The sequence below is a fragment of the Mus caroli genome, unplaced genomic scaffold (genome assembly GCF_978045245.1).
Source record: "Mus caroli unplaced genomic scaffold, Mus_caroli_1 scaffold_14, whole genome shotgun sequence".
In the NCBI taxonomy this organism is placed as follows: domain Eukaryota; kingdom Metazoa; phylum Chordata; class Mammalia; order Rodentia; family Muridae; genus Mus; species Mus caroli.
This window is the reverse complement of record NW_028227269.1, coordinates 84,299,291-84,318,109: the sequence shown is the minus strand read 5'-3', so window position 1 is coordinate 84,318,109 and position 18,819 is coordinate 84,299,291. Positions and strand designations below refer to the sequence as shown.

The window sequence follows — 18,819 nt, the reverse complement described above, 5'->3', positions numbered from 1 at the left end:
TTCCTGGCAGCAGTGCTGGGCTGTGTCTCTCAGCTCCAATGACATTTGCTTTCCCTCTCGAGATGAAGTCTGATAGAAGCCAACAGACACAATCTGCCATCCTAGTGCTCTGCTGACATTACTGGATAGTCTTCACAAGTTGGTAAGGAAGTAAAATCCAACCCACCCCCGTCCATCCCCCTCTGCAAGCAGTTAGCCTGCTGTCATCTCTGCCTGTTTGGCCAGGTTGCATCTCAACACTGTGCATAGAGAGAAGCTGAGGTCCGAAAAGCTGGGCACCAGGATCTGTAGGCTCCTGGGATGAATCACCAAAGGGGGGGGAGGGGCTTGCTCCACAGGACCAAGAAAAGAAAGATGCTCACCTACGCTTTAGAAATGGCACTAAGCAAGAAGATGGGAGACAGAGGATAAAGAGGAGGAACAGGCAGTTTTCATCTGACCTCGTGGTTCCTATCCCTCCTGAGGGGTTGGTCCTCCGTTCTACATTCCATTCTACATTCCACCTCGTGCTGACTGGTGAGGGTAGAGCAGGCTGTTAAGTCTAGGAAACAACATCTCCTGAAAGCACTTATGGAAACAGATCAGGAATCAGGCAACAGAAAGTGGATGTATGCACCCCAGAAGTTGAGAAGAAGAATCTTGGGTCTGTGAGGGGTGCTGCAGTCTGTCATGTGACCTGGTATCTGTGCCATAGCAGAGACTCCCAAGTTACATCAAAGAGTTTTTGTCACCACGGAGTCAGGGGAAATGACACTCTGTCCTTGGACCTCACTCTGCTCTCAGCTTCTGAAGCGCTGGAGGACATCAGGACACTGCTAAGGAGTTCTCTAGGATGACTCCACCCCCTTCTGGTCTAGCTCTTTCTTGCCCTCTCTGTTCATTAAGATTCAACTCTAAGCCAGGTAGTGGTAGTGAACACCTTTAATCCCAGGATTTGGGAAGCAGAGGCAGGTGGATCTCTAAATATAAAAGTTCAAGACCAGCCAGGTCTACAGAGTGAGCTCCAGGACAGCCAAGGCAACATAGAGAGTTCCTATCTGTGGGGAGGGGGGAGACAGAACTCTAGAAACCGGAGTTAATTAAGAGCGTTTGCTGTTCTTGGAGATGACCTGAGTTGACTTCCCTGTACCCACATCAGGAAGCTTACAACCACCAGATTCAAGTTCCAAGGATCCCTCTCCTGGACCACAGCAGAGCACACATACAATTTTCAAACAAATTTTTTCCCCTTAAGAATCAACTCAAATTTCAGCTTCCCAGAAGAGCTGTCCGCTTGCCTCTTACTGTGCCCGTACTGGAGTCTTGTAGATTTATCTACATCTGGACAATAGATGCAATAAATTGAATATAGATTTTCATCCTTTAGCATTTCAGTGGTGGGGATTGAACCTAGGACCCTGTGCATGCTAAGTAAGTACTGCTGAGCTACACCTGAGTCTCTCTTTGGTACTTCCTATCTAAGAAATTACTTAACTCTCCTCCACTTCTTTTGCCTTGGCCAGTTTTGTCTCCAGTTTACAAAAGAATCTGAGACTCACCACAGTTATGGATCTGGCTGTAGGGTAGATGGCTACACAAAGGCAGTGTCCAATGTACACAACAATGACAAGATGGCCCATTCCAGATTGAGTCACATGGTGATGGAGAAGACACGAGAATAGATTTTACGAAAAAAAAATCTAGCCGGGCGTGGTGGTGCTCGCCTTTAGTCCCAGCACTCGGGAGGCAGAGGCAGGCGGATTTCTGAGTTCGAGGCCAGCCTGGTCTACAAAGTGAGTGCCAGGACAGCCAGGGCTACACAGAGAAACCCTGTCTCGAAAAAAACAAAAAAAACAAAAAAACAAAACAAAAAAAAAAACAAAAAAAAATCTGCTTAGAAGACATTAAGTCACACAAAGTAGAATTTAACTATGGGCATTCTGCATCCAAAATGCCTCAAAGATAGGTAGTATACTAACCAGACCTCTTAGAGATAAGTGAAGTTTAGGGTTGCTAGGATAAGGCTTCTCTAAATGTTTGTTCAACAGGATTGACCGGCTACTAGGCTTCATTCCCAGAACAAAAGAGACAACCCTGACCTACAATCTGCCATTAGTAATAGTGTAGTCATCTACCCTACACCTCCCATAAGTGCATACTACACTAAGTGTCTAGCCCGAACCCAGAGATCCTCCTGCCTCTGCCTCTCAAGTGCTGGGATTAAAGGCATGAGTCACCAGAGGAAGCTCAAGAAGGCAGCACAGGGTGACATCGTCAATAAGACCTGGTCTGCCATTAAGTCCCAGGTTCTCTTCTTAAGAAATGAACAATTCGGCCAGGAGAGCAAAACCACCCAAGGTCACAACTATTGGAAAAGACCAAGGCTGGTGTATTAAAAATAAGTCTGATATTATCTCTGCTGTGTAACTCTTCCACCTGCCTCAGTGGCCAGACTTGTAGTCTCCTATCCATTTAAACTGTTCAAAGTATAACCTGAGGCCAGGAGCTAAAAGAGTCTAAAGGTGACAAGTATGAAATACATAAGCTTGCAGTCTACATAAGTTAGTAAAATTTTCTGTTTGAGGCTGACCCCCTTTTGTACATCAACCAAAACCAGCCACATGCTATTATTGAAGAGTTTTTCCTCTTTATCAATCTCTAAATTGCAGATTGGTCTCTCACTGGGAAGACATATTAATTCTATAACAGGAGAGAAAACAGTCTCGGCATGCTCATTTTGTTTCCTCTGTAAACTAAGTTCCCTTAAGAGCTAAAACTATCCTGGTTTATCTAAAGATAGTGCCCTTAACAAGCACTTGTCACCACCCTGTGTATCAAACATTCTTTTGACTAGTAGAAATTCTTTGGAATGCATTGGGGGTTTAGCAAAACATTACCTTCTATTAACCCTAAAACTAAGAATGCAGACAGATTACATCTAAAGTGTCCTGATTTTACTGTAAACAGCCTTTCTGATGTCCCCATGTTGATTTACGGCAGTTTTGTTCTATGACTGAATGCTCATATAAACTCTTCACAGGGAACATATTGTTCAGGGCAGCCTGGATCTGTGTCCTCGGGCCATGGTCACTCCTAGTTGGGTCAGAATAAACCAATTCTTGTTCCCTTCGGGTGTGCATGGACACCTCCAGGGACTTGAACCTCCAAGGCACACTAATTCCTCATCTACATTTCTTTCAGGAAATCAAGGAAGTCACGTACCCAAAGGCTAGCACTGTTATGCCCAAAGCCCTGCTCCTCCTGCCAGTCAGGTTGGCCCTTTGGCAAGCTGTCCACTTGGCGATGAGGGGGAAGGAGGAGGGACAGAGCACGGTAGAGCAGTTCACAAAGCCCCAGGAAACAAAGGGACAGCGGCCCTCAGGGCAGGAATGTCCAGGGTATGGAGGCTTTGGATCCTACCTTCGCTTTTCTGGGTAAGACTCTTTCAAAATTCAATTTAAGCATGAAAAAAAAAAATGGAGGTAGGCGAGCTTCGTGTAGGCCCACAAAAGCAAGGGTAAAAGGGGATCAAAAGCCTGGGATCTGAATGCAACCTCTATCGAGTAAAGACCTTATATTCTAAATTACATACTACTGTGTCCTTTTAAGAGTGAGTCAGCTGGCTTGTCAATCCTGTGGCCAGGAGTAAAGTGGCCCCCATTCATCCCAAAACATGCTAAGGTAAAGGGAGGTGAGTTATCCCCTTAATAAGATAATGTTGGAGCCAGAACCCCTCATTGCAGCCGCTAGTCCAGTGGTTCTCAACTTGTGGGTCATGACTTCTGGGGGTGGGGGTTGTCAAAGGACCCTTTAACAGGGATCACAAATCACCTATTCTGCATAGCAGATATTTAAATTACACTTCATAACAGTAGCAAAATTATAGCCATGAAGTAGCAATGAAATAATTTTATGGTTGGGGGTCACCACGCATGAGGGTGTATTAGAGGGCTGCAGCATTAGGAAGGTTGAGAACCAGGGCTCTGGTCTATCAGGCAGTGCCACGCCTGCACGGCAGCTTGCCTGCTTTGTAGTCCCAACTCAGAGAAGCCTAACTTCTCCTTTTTCTTCTTTTTTGTCTCTTATTCTTTCCTATACCAAACAAGACCTGAACATGCTTTGTCTGGAGCTCTGGGTCTTCCCATCCCTCCTCGGACCCTTTCCCCTGACCCTTCTGCCCTCAGGCTGGGCAGCATCTATTGCAGAAGATAGGATGGTTTTTCTCTTCCTCTTCTCCATCTCCCTATTCCAAGAAGCTGCTAAGATTTACATCTTGTTTGTGCTTAAAATGAAACAAAACCTCCAAAACTAATAAAACTGCCCCCAAGCTTCTTTCTGAGTCCATCTCTAAATTATTGTATTAATAAGAGCCTACAAAAAGAGCCAGCCTAGTGGTGCATGCCTTTAACACCAGCACTCCAGAGGCAGAGCCGAGTAGATCTTTAGGAGTTCAAGGCCAGCCTAGTCTAGAAAGACTTCCAGGACAGCCAGACTACACAGAAAGACTCTGTCTCAAGAAAATTAAAAAAAAACAAACAAACCCACAAAAGGACCCCTAATCTCCCCAGAAAGGGTTCCAGCAGGAAGAGGGTAGGTGTGGATATGTTTCCCTTGGTGATGGTAGTTACACACACAGCTTAGATATAAGCTTAGATCACACAGAAATATTTAATATTTCAGGTGAGAGCCTTGCTCAGTGGCAGAGTACTCCCTAGCAGACACAAGGCCCTGAATTCCATCTCCAACATCAACAGGGGGAAAAATGTGGTTTAGCCATTTTGAGTGTGTGGACCAGTTCCATCATATTAAGCATTGGTTTTAAAGTGCAAAAGTCCCATGACCCAACTCATCTTCTTAAAGTGAAAACAACAGCATTAAACAGCACTTCCCTAGTCTCCCTCCTCCAGCTCCTTAGCAACCACCAGCCTAACTCTCCGGGTTTTTAATGTGACTAATTTATATACCTGTAGCATAATACAAATTTTACTTATATTTATATTATTTAACCCTTGTTGAGTTCTTGGCTCAAAGCTCCAACATTCCCTGGAAAGACCTGCATCACAGAAATGTCTTCTTGTAATTCTTAAAGAGTCCCTCCCCAGCCGGGGCGAGGTGGCGCACGCCTTTAATCCCAGCACTCGGGAGGCAGAGGCAGGCGGATTTCTGAGTTCGAGGCCAGCCTGGTCTATACAGAGTGAGTTCCAGGACAGCCAAGGCTACACAGAGAAACCCTGTCTCGAAAAACCAAAAAAAAAAAAAAAGAGTCCCTCCCCAAAAGACTTGAATTTATGATAATGAGGTAACAGGCTAAGACTCCCTGGACAGTGCAATTACCTTTACTTAGAAAGCAATGACCGGAAAATGAGAACTACCTGTTTTCATCTTCCTCTTAACTCCAGGGAGGAACACTCAAGACTGAGCTGTATTAAGAAGTCTGGATTCTAGAGACAGAATTCTAAAGTCTAGAATGTTGAATCACAGGGAGTTTCCAGACTGGGAACACACAGAGGGCTGGGAAGTTGGCCTACAAGAGCCAGGAGTAACTCCACACATTCTCTCTTCCCACACCAAACCCCACACCTCTCTTAACATTTCCTAAACTGCATCCTTTAAAAGCTGGCAAATTTGAAGTCAGGTAGTCTCATCTGTCTGTGAGCTGTTGTGGCAAATTAAATCTTTGGGAATGAACCTCCAGGTGCTAACCTGGTTGGTGAGACTATGAGTCGTCCCTGCAAGTCCTTCACTACAGCAGCGTAGGGTTGGGCAGCCTCGTGTGACTGAAGTCTTGCAGAGTCTGCAAAATCCAGTTTGCTTTTAATGACTTGAATTCTTCGATACCCAGCTTTTCATTTCTAGCTTCCCCTGTGTTGAGAACCAACGCTCCAAGTCCCCAGCTGAGCTGCATGCAGATGACTCCAGTTAACTTTGCCATAGCTAACACATCTTGTTCTTAACGTTGCTTTTCAGGAACTTGGTCACGCCAGCCAGTTAGAAACATTGACCCTTCTTCCCTTCGGATTGTGTAAGTGCCCACAAGTGACCTTTGGAGCACTTAAACTCCATCCTCAAAGCACTCTACTCCTCCTCGTTAAAAGACCTTGACTCCCTTGTCAACAATCTCTGATACAGGGCAGATAGGATGGCTCAGTGGATAAGGTTGCTTGCCAAGGAGCCTGAGCGAGAAGCCTGAGTCCAGTTCCTAGAACTCACATGGTGGAGAGAACTGACTTATGAAAGTTGTCCTCTGATATCCACATGAGTATGTGCTACTCTTTGTGTGTTTACACACACACACACAGACACAGACACACGTACACACTGTTTTTTGGGAAAAAGAAAATAGGGTTGGAGAGATGGCTCAGCAGTTAAGAGCTCTTGGTGCTCTTGCAGAGAACCCACGTTTGGTTCCCAGCACCCATATAACAGTTCATAACTGCCTCTAATTGCACTTCCAGGGGATCCAATGTCCTCGTCTGGCCTTGGTGGGCACCTGCATATAGGTAGCCCATATACTCTAAAAAACCAAAACAACAACAACAACAACAATAACAAAACCTTTCGATATGAGGACTTCTGAATTCTCTTCCAAATTTCATTGATCTTTGTATATGTCTTTCTGTCAAAGCCATTCTGTCCCCATGGCATTTTGAAGCCCTGACCCTGTCACTGTTCTCTGTGGGATTCCTCTAGCTACTTTGGTCTCTCTGAGCTTCCCTGTGAATTTTAGGATGAGCTGTCTGATTTTTACAAAACAGATCACTGGGATTGGAGAGAGACTGACCAGAGCCTTCCGGGCACACTGCGCTGACCAGAACCTTCCGGGCACGCTGCGCTGTAGCCGTCTCAACATCATGAAATTTGGCAGCGGACAAACGCAGCCGTACTTTCTGTTTATTTATTTTCCTTTCATTTCTTTCAGCAACAGTTTATAGTTCTCAGTGTATAATCGAGAGATTGTTGACAAGGGAGTCAAGGTCTTTTAACGAGGTGGAGTAGAGTGCTTTGAGGATGGAGTTTAAGTGCTCCAAAGTTCACTTGTGGGCACTTACACAATCCAAAGGGAAGAAGGGTCACTGTCTTTGACTTTCTTGGCTTGTTCCTAAGTTTAGTTGTTGTTGTTGTTCACTATTATTAACTGATTTATTTTCCTAAGTTTCTTGCTGGGTTGTTCATTGTTAGGTATCAAATGCTACTGTGTTAAAAACAAATGATAATGCAGCAAATTATCTGCAAAGTAGTCTGCAAGCAAACCTCCAGGAGGCTGCAACAGTTCTGGGAAGGATCCAGAATAGGAGCACAAAGCCATGACCTTTCCTACCTCTTGAACACTGCCTTTTCTCGGTTGCTTCTTAGTTTCTGTAGCTCTCTGACAGAATTGAAAAAGGTCACATAAAGAAGTTACTTTGTCCAGTTCCGGGTTGTTTATTTAATGTCTCTGCAGGGGAGTGAGAACCTAGAACCACTTGTGGACGTCATTCTCCATGGCCTCTCTTATTCTCAAAATAGTATGGCTTCAAGGAGATGGGTATGGAGCCAAGTGAGAGCAGTGGATGCTGGGAAGTAACCAGGATAGGATAGGACAGGATAGGATAGGACAGGATAAGACAGGATAAGACAGGATAGGACAGGACAGGACAGGACAGGACAGGACAGGGAGGGAACAGGGGTTCAGGACCTGAAGACATAGACTTGATTCCGTGCAATTAACAGATACTGTAGCAGGGTCTACAAGGGATCAAGTCAAGGTGGGGGCCAGTGAAGCCAACCTGAGCTCCTCCAGTATGCTGGAGAAATCTCCATTTACAAGCCAGCATTAGGAACATCTACAATGGATATGTTTCACATTCCATCAGAGCATCCCCTGGCCCTCCACTTCTGAATCGCAAGGGGGTTAGAATTAGGAGTCCTACTCAGAGGCCTAACCTGTCCCCTCAGCCTGAGGGGACCCAAGCTGCCACTCCTCCTAACTGAACACCAGACGCTGTATAGAGCAAACATAATAAATCAGGCCTGGTAAGGATGGCTGCATGCAGGCATCTCCCTTCTTTCTTTTGCTCTGAAGGCCAAGTGGCCCAGCCCTCCTGGAACATGGCCAAGCGACTGGGTAGAAAGACAGATGTCCTGTGCAGGCATCCTTGACCAACTCTCTAGGGAGGGCCTAGAGATATATATGTCCCTCTGCACAGCTGACTGTCCTTTCAGCAAAAGCTCTGGACTGCTAACCTCAGAGGGGAGCCAGCTAAACATAGAGAAACTTTTATGGTGAAAACTACAAAACATTGCTTATGTGTCTCTGGGCCCTCCCTGGACAAGGATGTCTGCACAGGACATCTGTCTTTCTACACAGGCACATGGCCATGTTTGGGGAGGGCTGGGCCACTTGGCCTTCAGAGCAAAAGAAGGCAGAACTGGAATTCAATTCCATGCCACTGCCCCCCAAAGTCTCAGACTAGCAATTTTACCTAACCCATGGTTTTAAAATAGAAATTTAGTGTGAGCGTGCACACACACACACACACACACACACACACAGTGGGGTGGTTCATTTCTATTAGACTGGTTGTGAAGAAGCTAAGGAAAGGAAATCTGAAGTTCAAGGCCAGTCCAACTCCTTATCAGGATCTAATCTTAAAACCAAACCCCAACAGCCAAAATAAATAAGTAAAAGTAAATAAATCCACCAACATACCTCATCAAAAATAGAATCTTTGAATTAGTTACAAGCCTTCAAAAACTATCTCAGAGATGGTGGCTCAAGGTTAAGAGCACTGACTGCTCTTCCGGAGGACCCGGGTTCGATTCTGGCACCCACATTAGCAGTTTACAACTGGCTACAACTCCAGTTCCAAGGGATCCCTTCTGGCCTCCTCAGGCACCAGGCATGCATGTGGTACACAGGCATACATGCAGGCAAACACCCATGCAGATGAAATTTTCAAAGAAAATAAAAGTAGAACCAACTTCATAAGTCGGACCCTGGAGACCCATGAATGAGTCCATTTCAAGAATAGGCAAATTCAAACACAAAGATGTACCAAGTAGCAGAGAGAGAGTTTCCAGGGGCTGGAGGGAAGAAAAGAAAAGAAGAACTACTGTTTAATGATGATGTATGTTGGGCTGACAGGTAACAACAGTAAATGGGGTTGATTCAATGGACCTTACCAGCCCTTCATAGGATAGCCCTGTTATGTTGTTTCATCATGACTTAAAACAAAACGGAACACAAAAACAAATTTCAAGCTAGATGTGGCAATATATGCTTGTAAGCTTAGGCCTGTGGACTACTGCAGTTCAAGTCTAGCCTGGGCTACATGATAAGATCCTGTTTCAATTCCCACATCCCCTACACCCCCTCCCAAATTTTTTTCATGTGAAAAGTTGTACTTATAATTTCTTTTTAACTATGAAAGAAAAGAAAGGTCGGGTGTGGCGGCGCACGCCTTTAATCCCAGCACTCGGGAGGCAGAGGCAGGCAGATTTCTGAGTTCGAGGCCAGCCTGGTCTACAGAGTGAGTTCCAGGACAGCCAGGGCTATACAGAGAAACCCTGTCTCGAAAAACCAAAAAAGAAAGAAAAGAAGGAAGGAAGATAGGTTTAAGGGCCACAGGTTGTACATTTTGTAGCAACAATTGCCCTTTTGTTCTGACAAGGCTGGCCCAGCAGAAAGAGCAGATATCATATGGTTTGAACAGGTTCCCCTGCCCCACCCCCACCTCTCCCCGTCTTCCAAAGCATTTTGGGAAGTCAGAGGGCAGTCAGGTGTGGGAGTTCCTGGTAGCCATTGCAAGGTCAACCAACAGATAATCAGAGGCCTTCATCTCAGACCCTGGCCAGGCCCTGAGCTCAGCAGATCCAAGTAGGGAAAGATCTCAGAGTTATATGATAAGCCCGGATCTCCTCCTGATCTCCTGACCTACAGGTCACCATACCTAAGCAGGTCTAGATTTTGAAATAAGACTTCACTGACGTCACCTTAGAACTCTGGTTCCTGAGTCATTCATCCTCAGCCTCCCTCAGCCTTTCTGGTGACAGCACAGGCTCAGCCAGTCAAGCAAGCACAGCCTCCTTGGGGCTGAAGTCACTTCTGAGAGCCCATCTTTATCCACCACCATTCTCCCCTAATTGTTCACCTGAATGTCCAGCTGCCTGTGGAGCAAGGCCATTCAGAACTTACGGGGAAACGCACATGGAAGTGTATACATTTCCAAAGACTTGGCAATGAAGAGGGTGTAAAGTCGAGGCATGTAGCTCAATGGTAGAGCACTTACCTAGAACAATGAAGCCTGAGGTTGGATTCCCAGGACCACAAGGGGGTTGGGGTGGGGGGAGACATAAAACATCACACTAGTAATTGTGTTAGATTGACGACGTGTTTAAATAGTATTTGACGTGTGGTGTGCTAACTAAAATCTTGCACTAAAACTAATACTCTCCTTTGCCGTTTACATTTTTAGCAGGGCGACCAGAAAATTTTGTTCCATGTGAGGCTTGCACACGCTCCAGTGTTACAGTTCCACGAACCAGAGTTATTTTAGACAACCAGGACTTCTGCTGGATTCGAACCTCGAAAGTGTTGTGTTTCCCTACCTCTAAAAGCAGATTGCTTCCTTGTTATCCTGGGTGGCAGGGCCTGAGTTCTCTTTCCTTGTCTGTATGTACTGCAGGCTATCTCCCCTCATCTAGGGTTGAAGCCGACCTGGAAGCTCTCTTCTGACTCCCATCATCTATCCTATCCTGGGTCCCCCAGCTCTCAGACTCTACTACAAGGATTCCTTTTGAATGAAACAAACAAACAAATAAACCAGAAATAAAAAAAGGAAGGCATGATTGCTTCTAGGTGTGGTGAGGAGGGGGCGAGGGTTTACTGTGGATATGAGAGCCACATAGCCAGAGGCAGAGACATCTGGGAGAGTCCAGAGCAAACATGACCCTGAGCCAGGCCAGGAGAGAAGGGAGAACCAGGAGATCAGGAGGCTAGGCAGGTAATGGGGAAAAAAAGGAAGGAAGGAAGGAAGGAAGGAAGGAAGGAAGGAAGGAAGGAAGGAAGGAAGGAAGGAAGGAAGGAAGGAAGAAAGAAAGAAAGAAAGAAAGAAAGAAAGAAAGAAAGAAAGAAAGAAAGAAAGAAAGAAAGAATTAGCATAGTCAACATGTCTGGATTATATAGGGCAGGGCAGCAGGGGAAAGGGTGGCCCAGCCCCTGGGTTGGAGAGTTTAGGGTAGGAAACCAGGTATGTCAGCTATGCCCTGTAATAGGTAGGGACTGAGAGATGCTAAGAGAACCTGACAGCCAGGTCTGCTTTGATATGTTAAGTATGCACCAAGTTAGCCTTTTGCCTAGCATTTGAGACTTTTTAAGTCTTCTATAGTAACAATGTGTCCTTATCACTCAAAAATCCCACTGCAGATGGCTTTCCCTTGAAACAACACTTGATCAAAAAGAATGCAGTTAGCCGGGTGGTGGTGGCACACACCTTTAATCCCAGCACTTGGGAGGCAGAGGCAGGTGGATTTCTGAGTTCAAGGCCAGCCTGGACTACAAAGTGAGTTCCAGGACAGCCAGGGCTATACAGAGAAACCTTGTCTCGAAAAACCAAAAAAAAAAAAAAAAAAAGTGCAATTTTTACCACCCGACTCCCCCAGATCAGAGTCCACCACACAAAGGCAAGAGCTTCACTTTCAGTGTTAAATCTCCAGTCCTCCCTACCCCTAAGGCAATCTCACCCTTCCTTTCTTTCAGGCTCTAGCCCACTTCCCTGGCAATGTCTAGGGAACTTTAACCCCAGCACTTGGGAGACAGAGCCAGGTGGATTTCTGTGAGTTCAAGGCCAGTTGAGTCTACTTATTGAGTTCCAGGTAAGGTAAGGCTCTCTAGCGAGACCTTAAACAAACAAGCAACCATTAAAAGTCTTTAAGACACTGTCCTGGCTGATCTTGTGTGTCAACCTGACACTAGCTAGAGTCATCAGAGAGGAAGGAGCCTTGCTTGAGGAAATGCTTCCTTGAGATCCAGATGTAAGGTACATTCTCAATTAGTGATTAATGCTGAGCGTCTAGCCCATGGTGGGTGGTGCCATTCCTGGGCGGGTGGCCATGAGTTCTAGAAGAAAGCAGGTTGAGCAAGCCAGTAAGTAAGCAGCCTCCCTCCATGGCCTCTGCATCAGCTCCTGCCTCCAGGTCCCAGCTCAGCTTGAGTTCCAGTTCTGACTTCCCCCAGTGATGGACTATGATCTGAAAGTGTAAGCTTGAATAAACCCTTTCCTCCCCAACTTGCTTTTTGGTCATGGTACTTTCTCAACAGCAATAGAAACCCTAAGACAAACACTGAACAAAATCATAACCTCATATTCCCACTTTTCGTGTGTGTGTGTGTGTGTGTGTGTGTACAGGCTAGCCAAACACTCTGTATGTGCCCGAGCCCTTGATTTTTTGTTTGTTTGGTTATTTGGTGACTTGGTTTTTGGTTTTCAGTTTTCAAGACAGGGTTTCTCTGTGTGGCTCTGGCTATCCTGGAACTTGCTCTGTAGGCCTGATTGGCTTTGAACTCAGTGATCTGCCTGCCTCTGCCTCCCAAGTGCTGAGGTTAACGGTGTGCACCATCACGGCCCTACACTTGATTACTTAAAACAAAACAAAACACTGGATTTCCCCCAGGAAGAGTAGGTGTTGGCTTGCTGACATTTGGACTTTGGAGTTAGAGCTGGTCCAACTCTTCTGGTACCACTCAGTCGCTACGAGAGTGTGGTTAAGTTCACTCTTTTTATGTTCCTCTCCATTCCCTCCCCTGTGACCGACCACAGGGCAATTCTACCTACCTCACAGGAGTTGCTGAAAAGATTAAACTTAAAAAAAAAATGGATGAAAAAGTACTTTGCACATTTTAGGTGGTTTTTTTGTTTTTGTTTTTTGATACAGGGTTTCTCTGTATAGTCCTGGATGTCCTGAAACTCACTTTGTAGACCAGGTTGGCCTCGAACTCAGAAATCTGCCTGCCTCTGCCTCCAAGTGCTGGGATTAAAGGAGTGCGCCACCACCGCCTGGGAGCTGAATTTAATAGAAGCAGAGGCGGGGGAAGTGCACAAACATTTTATAGAATGGAATAGAGAGGCCAGGGTTCCCACTGTGTGAAGGAAACAGAAAAGTTGTCAGGATCAAAATAGCCATTTGTGTCAACCTTAACAAAACAAGAGCAACGCGTAATAAAGGATTACAATGGGGTGGGACCTGCTTGCAATTCCAGCACTTGGGAGGCCGAGGTGGGAGGATCTGAGTTCAAACCCAACCTAGTCTACTTAGCCAGGTCCAGGCCAGCCAGAGCTCACTAAGAATCTGTCTTGAACAAACAAAGGTCAATAAAGGGATTGTGAACGGAAACAGTTTGTCTCATGGAAATGGTCACAGAGCGTCTGCTAGACCCTGACCTTACAGAAGTCACTGCACTTATGTGGAGCTGGGGATCAGACCAGGATCTTGCACACCCTAAGCGTGCACTCTACTACTGTGTCACATCCCCAGCACCAGTGTGGCATCGCAGGAAAAGCATTTCATGAGGATATCTGCCCAGGATCTGCGAGTTCAGACTCAGACCCACACCACGTTGATATTAATCATTGTGTCCAGAGTCTGTTAATTCATATTTTCTGATGTAGTCCTTTTCGCTTATGTCTTTTAAAACTCCCCCTTGGGCCAGAAAGATGGCAGATAAAGGCACCTGCCAACAAACCCGGGGTCCTGAGTTCAATCCTGAGGACCTCCAAGGCAGAAAGAATGCAAATTGTCCCCTGATCTCCATACATGCATTATGGCACATGCTCATACTTCTATACACAAAATAAATAAAATATAATTTAAAACTCTCCCTATCCTCTACCTGTTTGCACATGTGGATAGATTTCCAGGATATACATATTATCATTTTAATATTTTTCTGTTCACAAATATCAGTATTCTTTGGGAAATCTCTTTCTTTGATTGTGCTTTCCCAACCACCACGTTGAAAATGATGTAGCGTTTGAGGTGATGTACACTAGCAAAGCCAAAGTGAAGTTTGCAAGCCATGAAGAATTAAGTCTGCAGAATGTTTATGTAGTGGGTTGGCCTGATGCTGCTTATATTCTAATGCTAACATTGGCTCCTCAAGATCTGATTGCCCCAGAGAGGGAGAGTCGTGCATAGACCCAAGTGACACTATTTGATATTGCACCCAAGTTAATTCTGATGCCAACAGCCAATAGCTAGGCAGAAGAGACATAGGAGGGTTTTAGGATTCTCAGGCCTGGGGGCTCAGAGGAGAACCTCGAGGGGGAAAGGGGTGAAGGAGGAGAGAGAAGCCACCTTGGATTAAGTGAGTCATGAAAACACGGCCCTGAGGGCTGGCCAATTGGAATTAAGAGCAGCCTAGATGAAACATAGTAAGTAATATGGGGGAAAGTGGCGTCTAATAAGCTTAGAGGGTAGACATCTGCCCAGCTCTTGTGCTGTCTACGGCTTTTTGTAAATATAAAGTGTGTGTGTGTGTGCATGTGTGTTTTATCTGGGAACTAAACGGTCAAAGGCAGGATAGAAACACTGGGTCAGGATTATGTGGATCCAGGAGACCCCACTCGGGTTGGCAGGTTTGGTGGTAGGCTTGGCAGCAGGTACCTTTACCCACTGAACCATCTCACCAGCCTCGGGTGTTTTTAAATGTAAATTTCTTAGCATTTCTTGACCTTGCTGGGGGAGTAGGGTGGAATGGGAAATGAATAACTATTTCTCTTAAATTTTAACATATCTAGTATTACGTCCTTCAGAGGTGTGGATCAAGGGGTTACTTTGTGCCTTAGGACTAATGACAGAAAAAAGTGAGCTGGGTGGTGACAGCGGTGCCTGCCTTTGCTTCCTGCACTGGGAAGCAGAGGCAGGCAGATCTCTGAGTTCAAGGCCAGCCTGGTCTACAGAGTTCCAGGTCAGCCAGGGCTACCCAAAGAAACCCTGTCTCAAAAACAAACAAACAAACAATTTAGATGTCCCCAGGTAAACAGAGAGAACTATTTCTAATTCTTCCCAAATGAAAGGACTGGGTTATGCCATCTTCTATGAATAGTATTTTGCTAATAGAATAAGGAGTTTCTGGAAGATAGACCCTTCATGCCCCAGCCCTAGACCCAATAAGGGACAAGTTTACGTTCCAGGCTAGAGACATGAAAACTCACAGCCATATTACCTTAAGAATTTAAGACTGTCGAGCCGGGCGGTGGTGGTGCACGCCTTTAATCCCAGCACTTGGGAGGCAGAGGCAGGCGGATTTCTGAGTTCGAGGCCAGCCTGGTCTGCAGAGTGAGTTCCAGGACAGCCAGGACTATACAGAGAAACCCTGTCTAAAAAAAAAAAAAAAAAACCCAAAAAACAAAACAAAACAAAAAGTATGACTGTCAAATGCAATTCTATTATTTGCTTGTTTATTTATTTATATTTGAGACAGAGTCACAGTGGTCTTGAAGTCACTATGTAGCCTAGGATGACTTTGAACTTCTGACCCTCCTGTGTCTTCCTCCCAAGTGCTAGGATTCTAGGCATGCACCACTATACCCAGTTCAATATCTATCTTTTTCTAAAGCCTATTTGTAAATGTTTATTGCTATAACTTGTGAGTCTGTACATCTAAGCACTGATGCCCTGGAAGGGGGTGGGGCAGAAGCATCAGATCCCCTTGTACTGGAGTTACAGGTAGTTGTGAGCCATCCAATAGAGGTGTGGGGAATCTAACTCAGGTCTGCAAGCACAGTAAGTGTTCTTTTTTTTTTTTTTTAAAGATTTATTTATTTATTATATGTAAGTACACTGTAGCTGTCTTCAGACACTCCAGAAGAGGGCGCCAGGTCTCGTTGCGGATGGTTGAGAGCCACCATGTGGTTGCTGGGATTTGAACTCTGGACCTTTGGAGGAGCAGTCGGGTGCTCTTACCCACTGAGCCATCTCACCAGCCCACAGTAAGTGTTCTTAACTGCAGAGCTATCTCTCCAGCCCTCAGTGTCTCTTTGCAATGTGTCCTTAACCAAAAGGTCCATCTAGTTTCAGCTACAGACTTTTGCTTTGGTTGTTTTTTTTCCAAGACACGATTTCTCTGTGTAGCTTTGGCTGTCCTGAAACTCACTATGTTGACCAGGTTGGCCTCAAACTCACAAAGATCCACCTGCCTCTGCCTCTCAAGTGCGGGGATTAAAGGCACGTGCCACCACTGTCTGGCTCATCTCCAGGCTTAAGTCAATTCGGTTTTCCAAATAACAAAACTCACAAGAAGAAATCATGTGAATAGTTTGATGGCTCTGGCAGGCCTGGAACTCACCACATTCGCCTACAGAGACCTGCACCACCACACTGAGCACCAGGTAAACTTTTTTTTTTTTTTTAACTTAAGAAGACAAAAAGAAATCTGCCTTTAGAGAAGTTTTAGAACGTTTCTGCCTAAGTCAGAGGTTACACACATTTTTCTAAATTAAATGAACTGGTAAGACAAAATAGCCTCACCAGAGCTAAGGGTGACCAGTGATCTGTCAGCAGCAGCTTGGACAGCATGCAACTTGGAAGAAATGAATCTGAGGACCTAGGCTCCAATTAAAGAAGCGCCCACAAACATTTGCTTTGCCTCAAATCCATAGAGAAAGCAATCAGAGGCAAAACACACCCAAGCTTCTAGGTGAGAACCATTCTAAGATCATAAGAATGTGGAATTGCTTGCCCCAGGAGGAGAAAAGGCAAAAGGACAAAGACAGAAAATGCTTAGACCAGAAGCTTTCTTGGAAGTTCGCAGTGAGATTTCTACTCTCTCCTACTCGACTTGGCTCTAAATCCCAGAGAGTTTAGCACAAAGCCTGGTCCCAGGTGTCCTGGTTTCAGCTGTGTGTAAAAGGTAAGAACAGCCCAGCCCACAGTTCTGTGCACAGAGGATCTTGAGTTCTAGCAAATCTAGCTGGTCCAGCTAAAACCACCAAGGACACCTAAACAGCCACCTGGCAGTCAAAGATTGCTGAAAGACCAGCATTCCTAAAATTGGTGTAACTGGTGTACTGATAAAGGCTGGGGAGAAACACCATCAAAAAACGACCATGTTTTAGAAGTACGCTTCCTACAGGCTAGGAAAAACTGTGGATGAAAGAAAAAGTCCTTTGTTTGTGACCCTCCCCCACATTAATCTTCAATGTCACTGACAGTCACAATCACCCAACTAAACTGTCAGTCCACACCCAACCACAAAGCCACCCAAGAGTCATAAAGGCTGTGAACCAGAAAACTACAGCTTCTCACATCTTCAGGTACCCTCTAACATACTCAGCCCCATCATGGTGAGATGCTCTCTCTCTTTGGAACAGGCGTCCACACACACACCCGCCCTCTACTCACCTGATTGCCAAACACAGCCACGGAGCAGGCTGTTGAAACCTCATCAGCTCCAAACCAGACCGAAGCAATGCGTGAGGGCATGCCCAGAATGAAGACCTGTGCCACAGAGCAGATGACCTGACCCACCATTGTAACCGGGAAGAGGTGAGGCTCTAGGCTGCCCAGCTTTACCCAGGCTCCCAGGCAATTGAGAGCTGAGCCGGTGATAGCGATGGTTCGAAGACCAAATTTCTCCAGCATCCAGGCCACGGGCAGGAGCAGAGGGATATAGGTCAGCATGTAGCACATGGACAGCCAATCAATGGCAAAGGCGCTGACACCGTAGAAGTTCATGAAGATGTTATTGATGGAGCCGTACTGAATCCACTGGAAGGCATTGCACAAGGAGTAGCAACTGAACACCATGACCACGACCCAACGACGCTTGCTCACCTTGATCACGCTGTCTTCTCTAACCAAGCTACTATGATGGGTCAAACCGCTGGGTTGAGCCAAGGTACTGGGGTGTGCTGAACTGCTGGGACGGACAGAGACGCTGGGGTCGATGGAGACACTAGGATGGATGGAGACACTGGGGTGGCCTGAGACGCTGGGGTGGCCTGAGACGCTGGGGTGGCCTGAGACACTGGGATGGATGGAGCCGCTGGGCTGGGTGGAGTAGCTGGTGTCCATCTGGAATTCCGACTCTGGCGCAGGTCTGTCATTGCTCTCCTCCTGGTTGAGACTTTCATTCACCATGACCACAAGCGAGCTCCTGAATCCCAGGCACGTACTGACTCCTACAGTCTTATGTGTCAGCAGCCTTTTGCCTGTCCCCCTAGAGCTGAGGCAACACTTCTCCGGGAGCGCACCTCTGTTAGCTGAGAAATCGAGATTTCAGGTCCCTACGATCAATCACTCCCTAGCAAACTGTTGTCCCCCCAAGTTGGCCGCAGACGCCTTGCCACGCGCTCCAGGCTGTCCCGATGAAACAAGCGTTGACCGTCCTGGAAAAAGTTTGACTCCCGAACTGCGAACTGCGGCAGGGCGAGCTCGGTTTGCTCCCGGGCAGGCTGGGGCCTCGCCCCCTCGGGCGCACGTGACCGCCCCGCCCCCCGGCCTGCCCGGCTCCCCACGCCCTGCAACCCCTCCCACCCAGGATCCCCTCCCTCCTTGAGCGGGGCTCGCAAGGCGCCGCTCTTATTTCGCCATAGGTTGGGGGGTACATTCCTCTCCGACGTCCCCGGTGCCATGGAAACCGCCCGGTTAGCCCCCACCCCTACACTTTCCCTAAATTTACTTGTCCCCCCCCCCTCCCGCTCCCAGAGGTCTTCGCTGGTAAATGAGGACTTCGCCTCACGCCCTTCCGAGGTCAGAGTCTTCTCGTGGCCAGCGGGCGTGCACCGAGTCTCGGAGTCCCCAAACTGCTCAGGGGGATCCGAGACAGATCCCTACCTTCCTCTCTTTTGCTGGGCTTTCCAG

At 46.5% G+C, this 18,819-nt stretch overlaps 1 protein-coding gene across 1 annotated transcript in view; it reads right to left on the bottom strand.

Moving 5' to 3' along the window:
• The window catches only part of Flvcr2 (FLVCR choline and putative heme transporter 2), a 71,192-nt gene extending 52,740 nt beyond the window's left edge, over window positions 1-18,452 (bottom strand). The window contains exon 1 of the mRNA XM_021178943.3: window positions 17,359-18,452. Within this exon, the coding sequence (XP_021034602.1) occupies window positions 17,359-18,096 (738 nt within the window). The 5' untranslated portion in view covers window positions 18,097-18,452. The remainder of the gene's footprint in view (window positions 1-17,358) is intronic.
• Window positions 18,453-18,819: the final 367 nt, after the last annotated feature.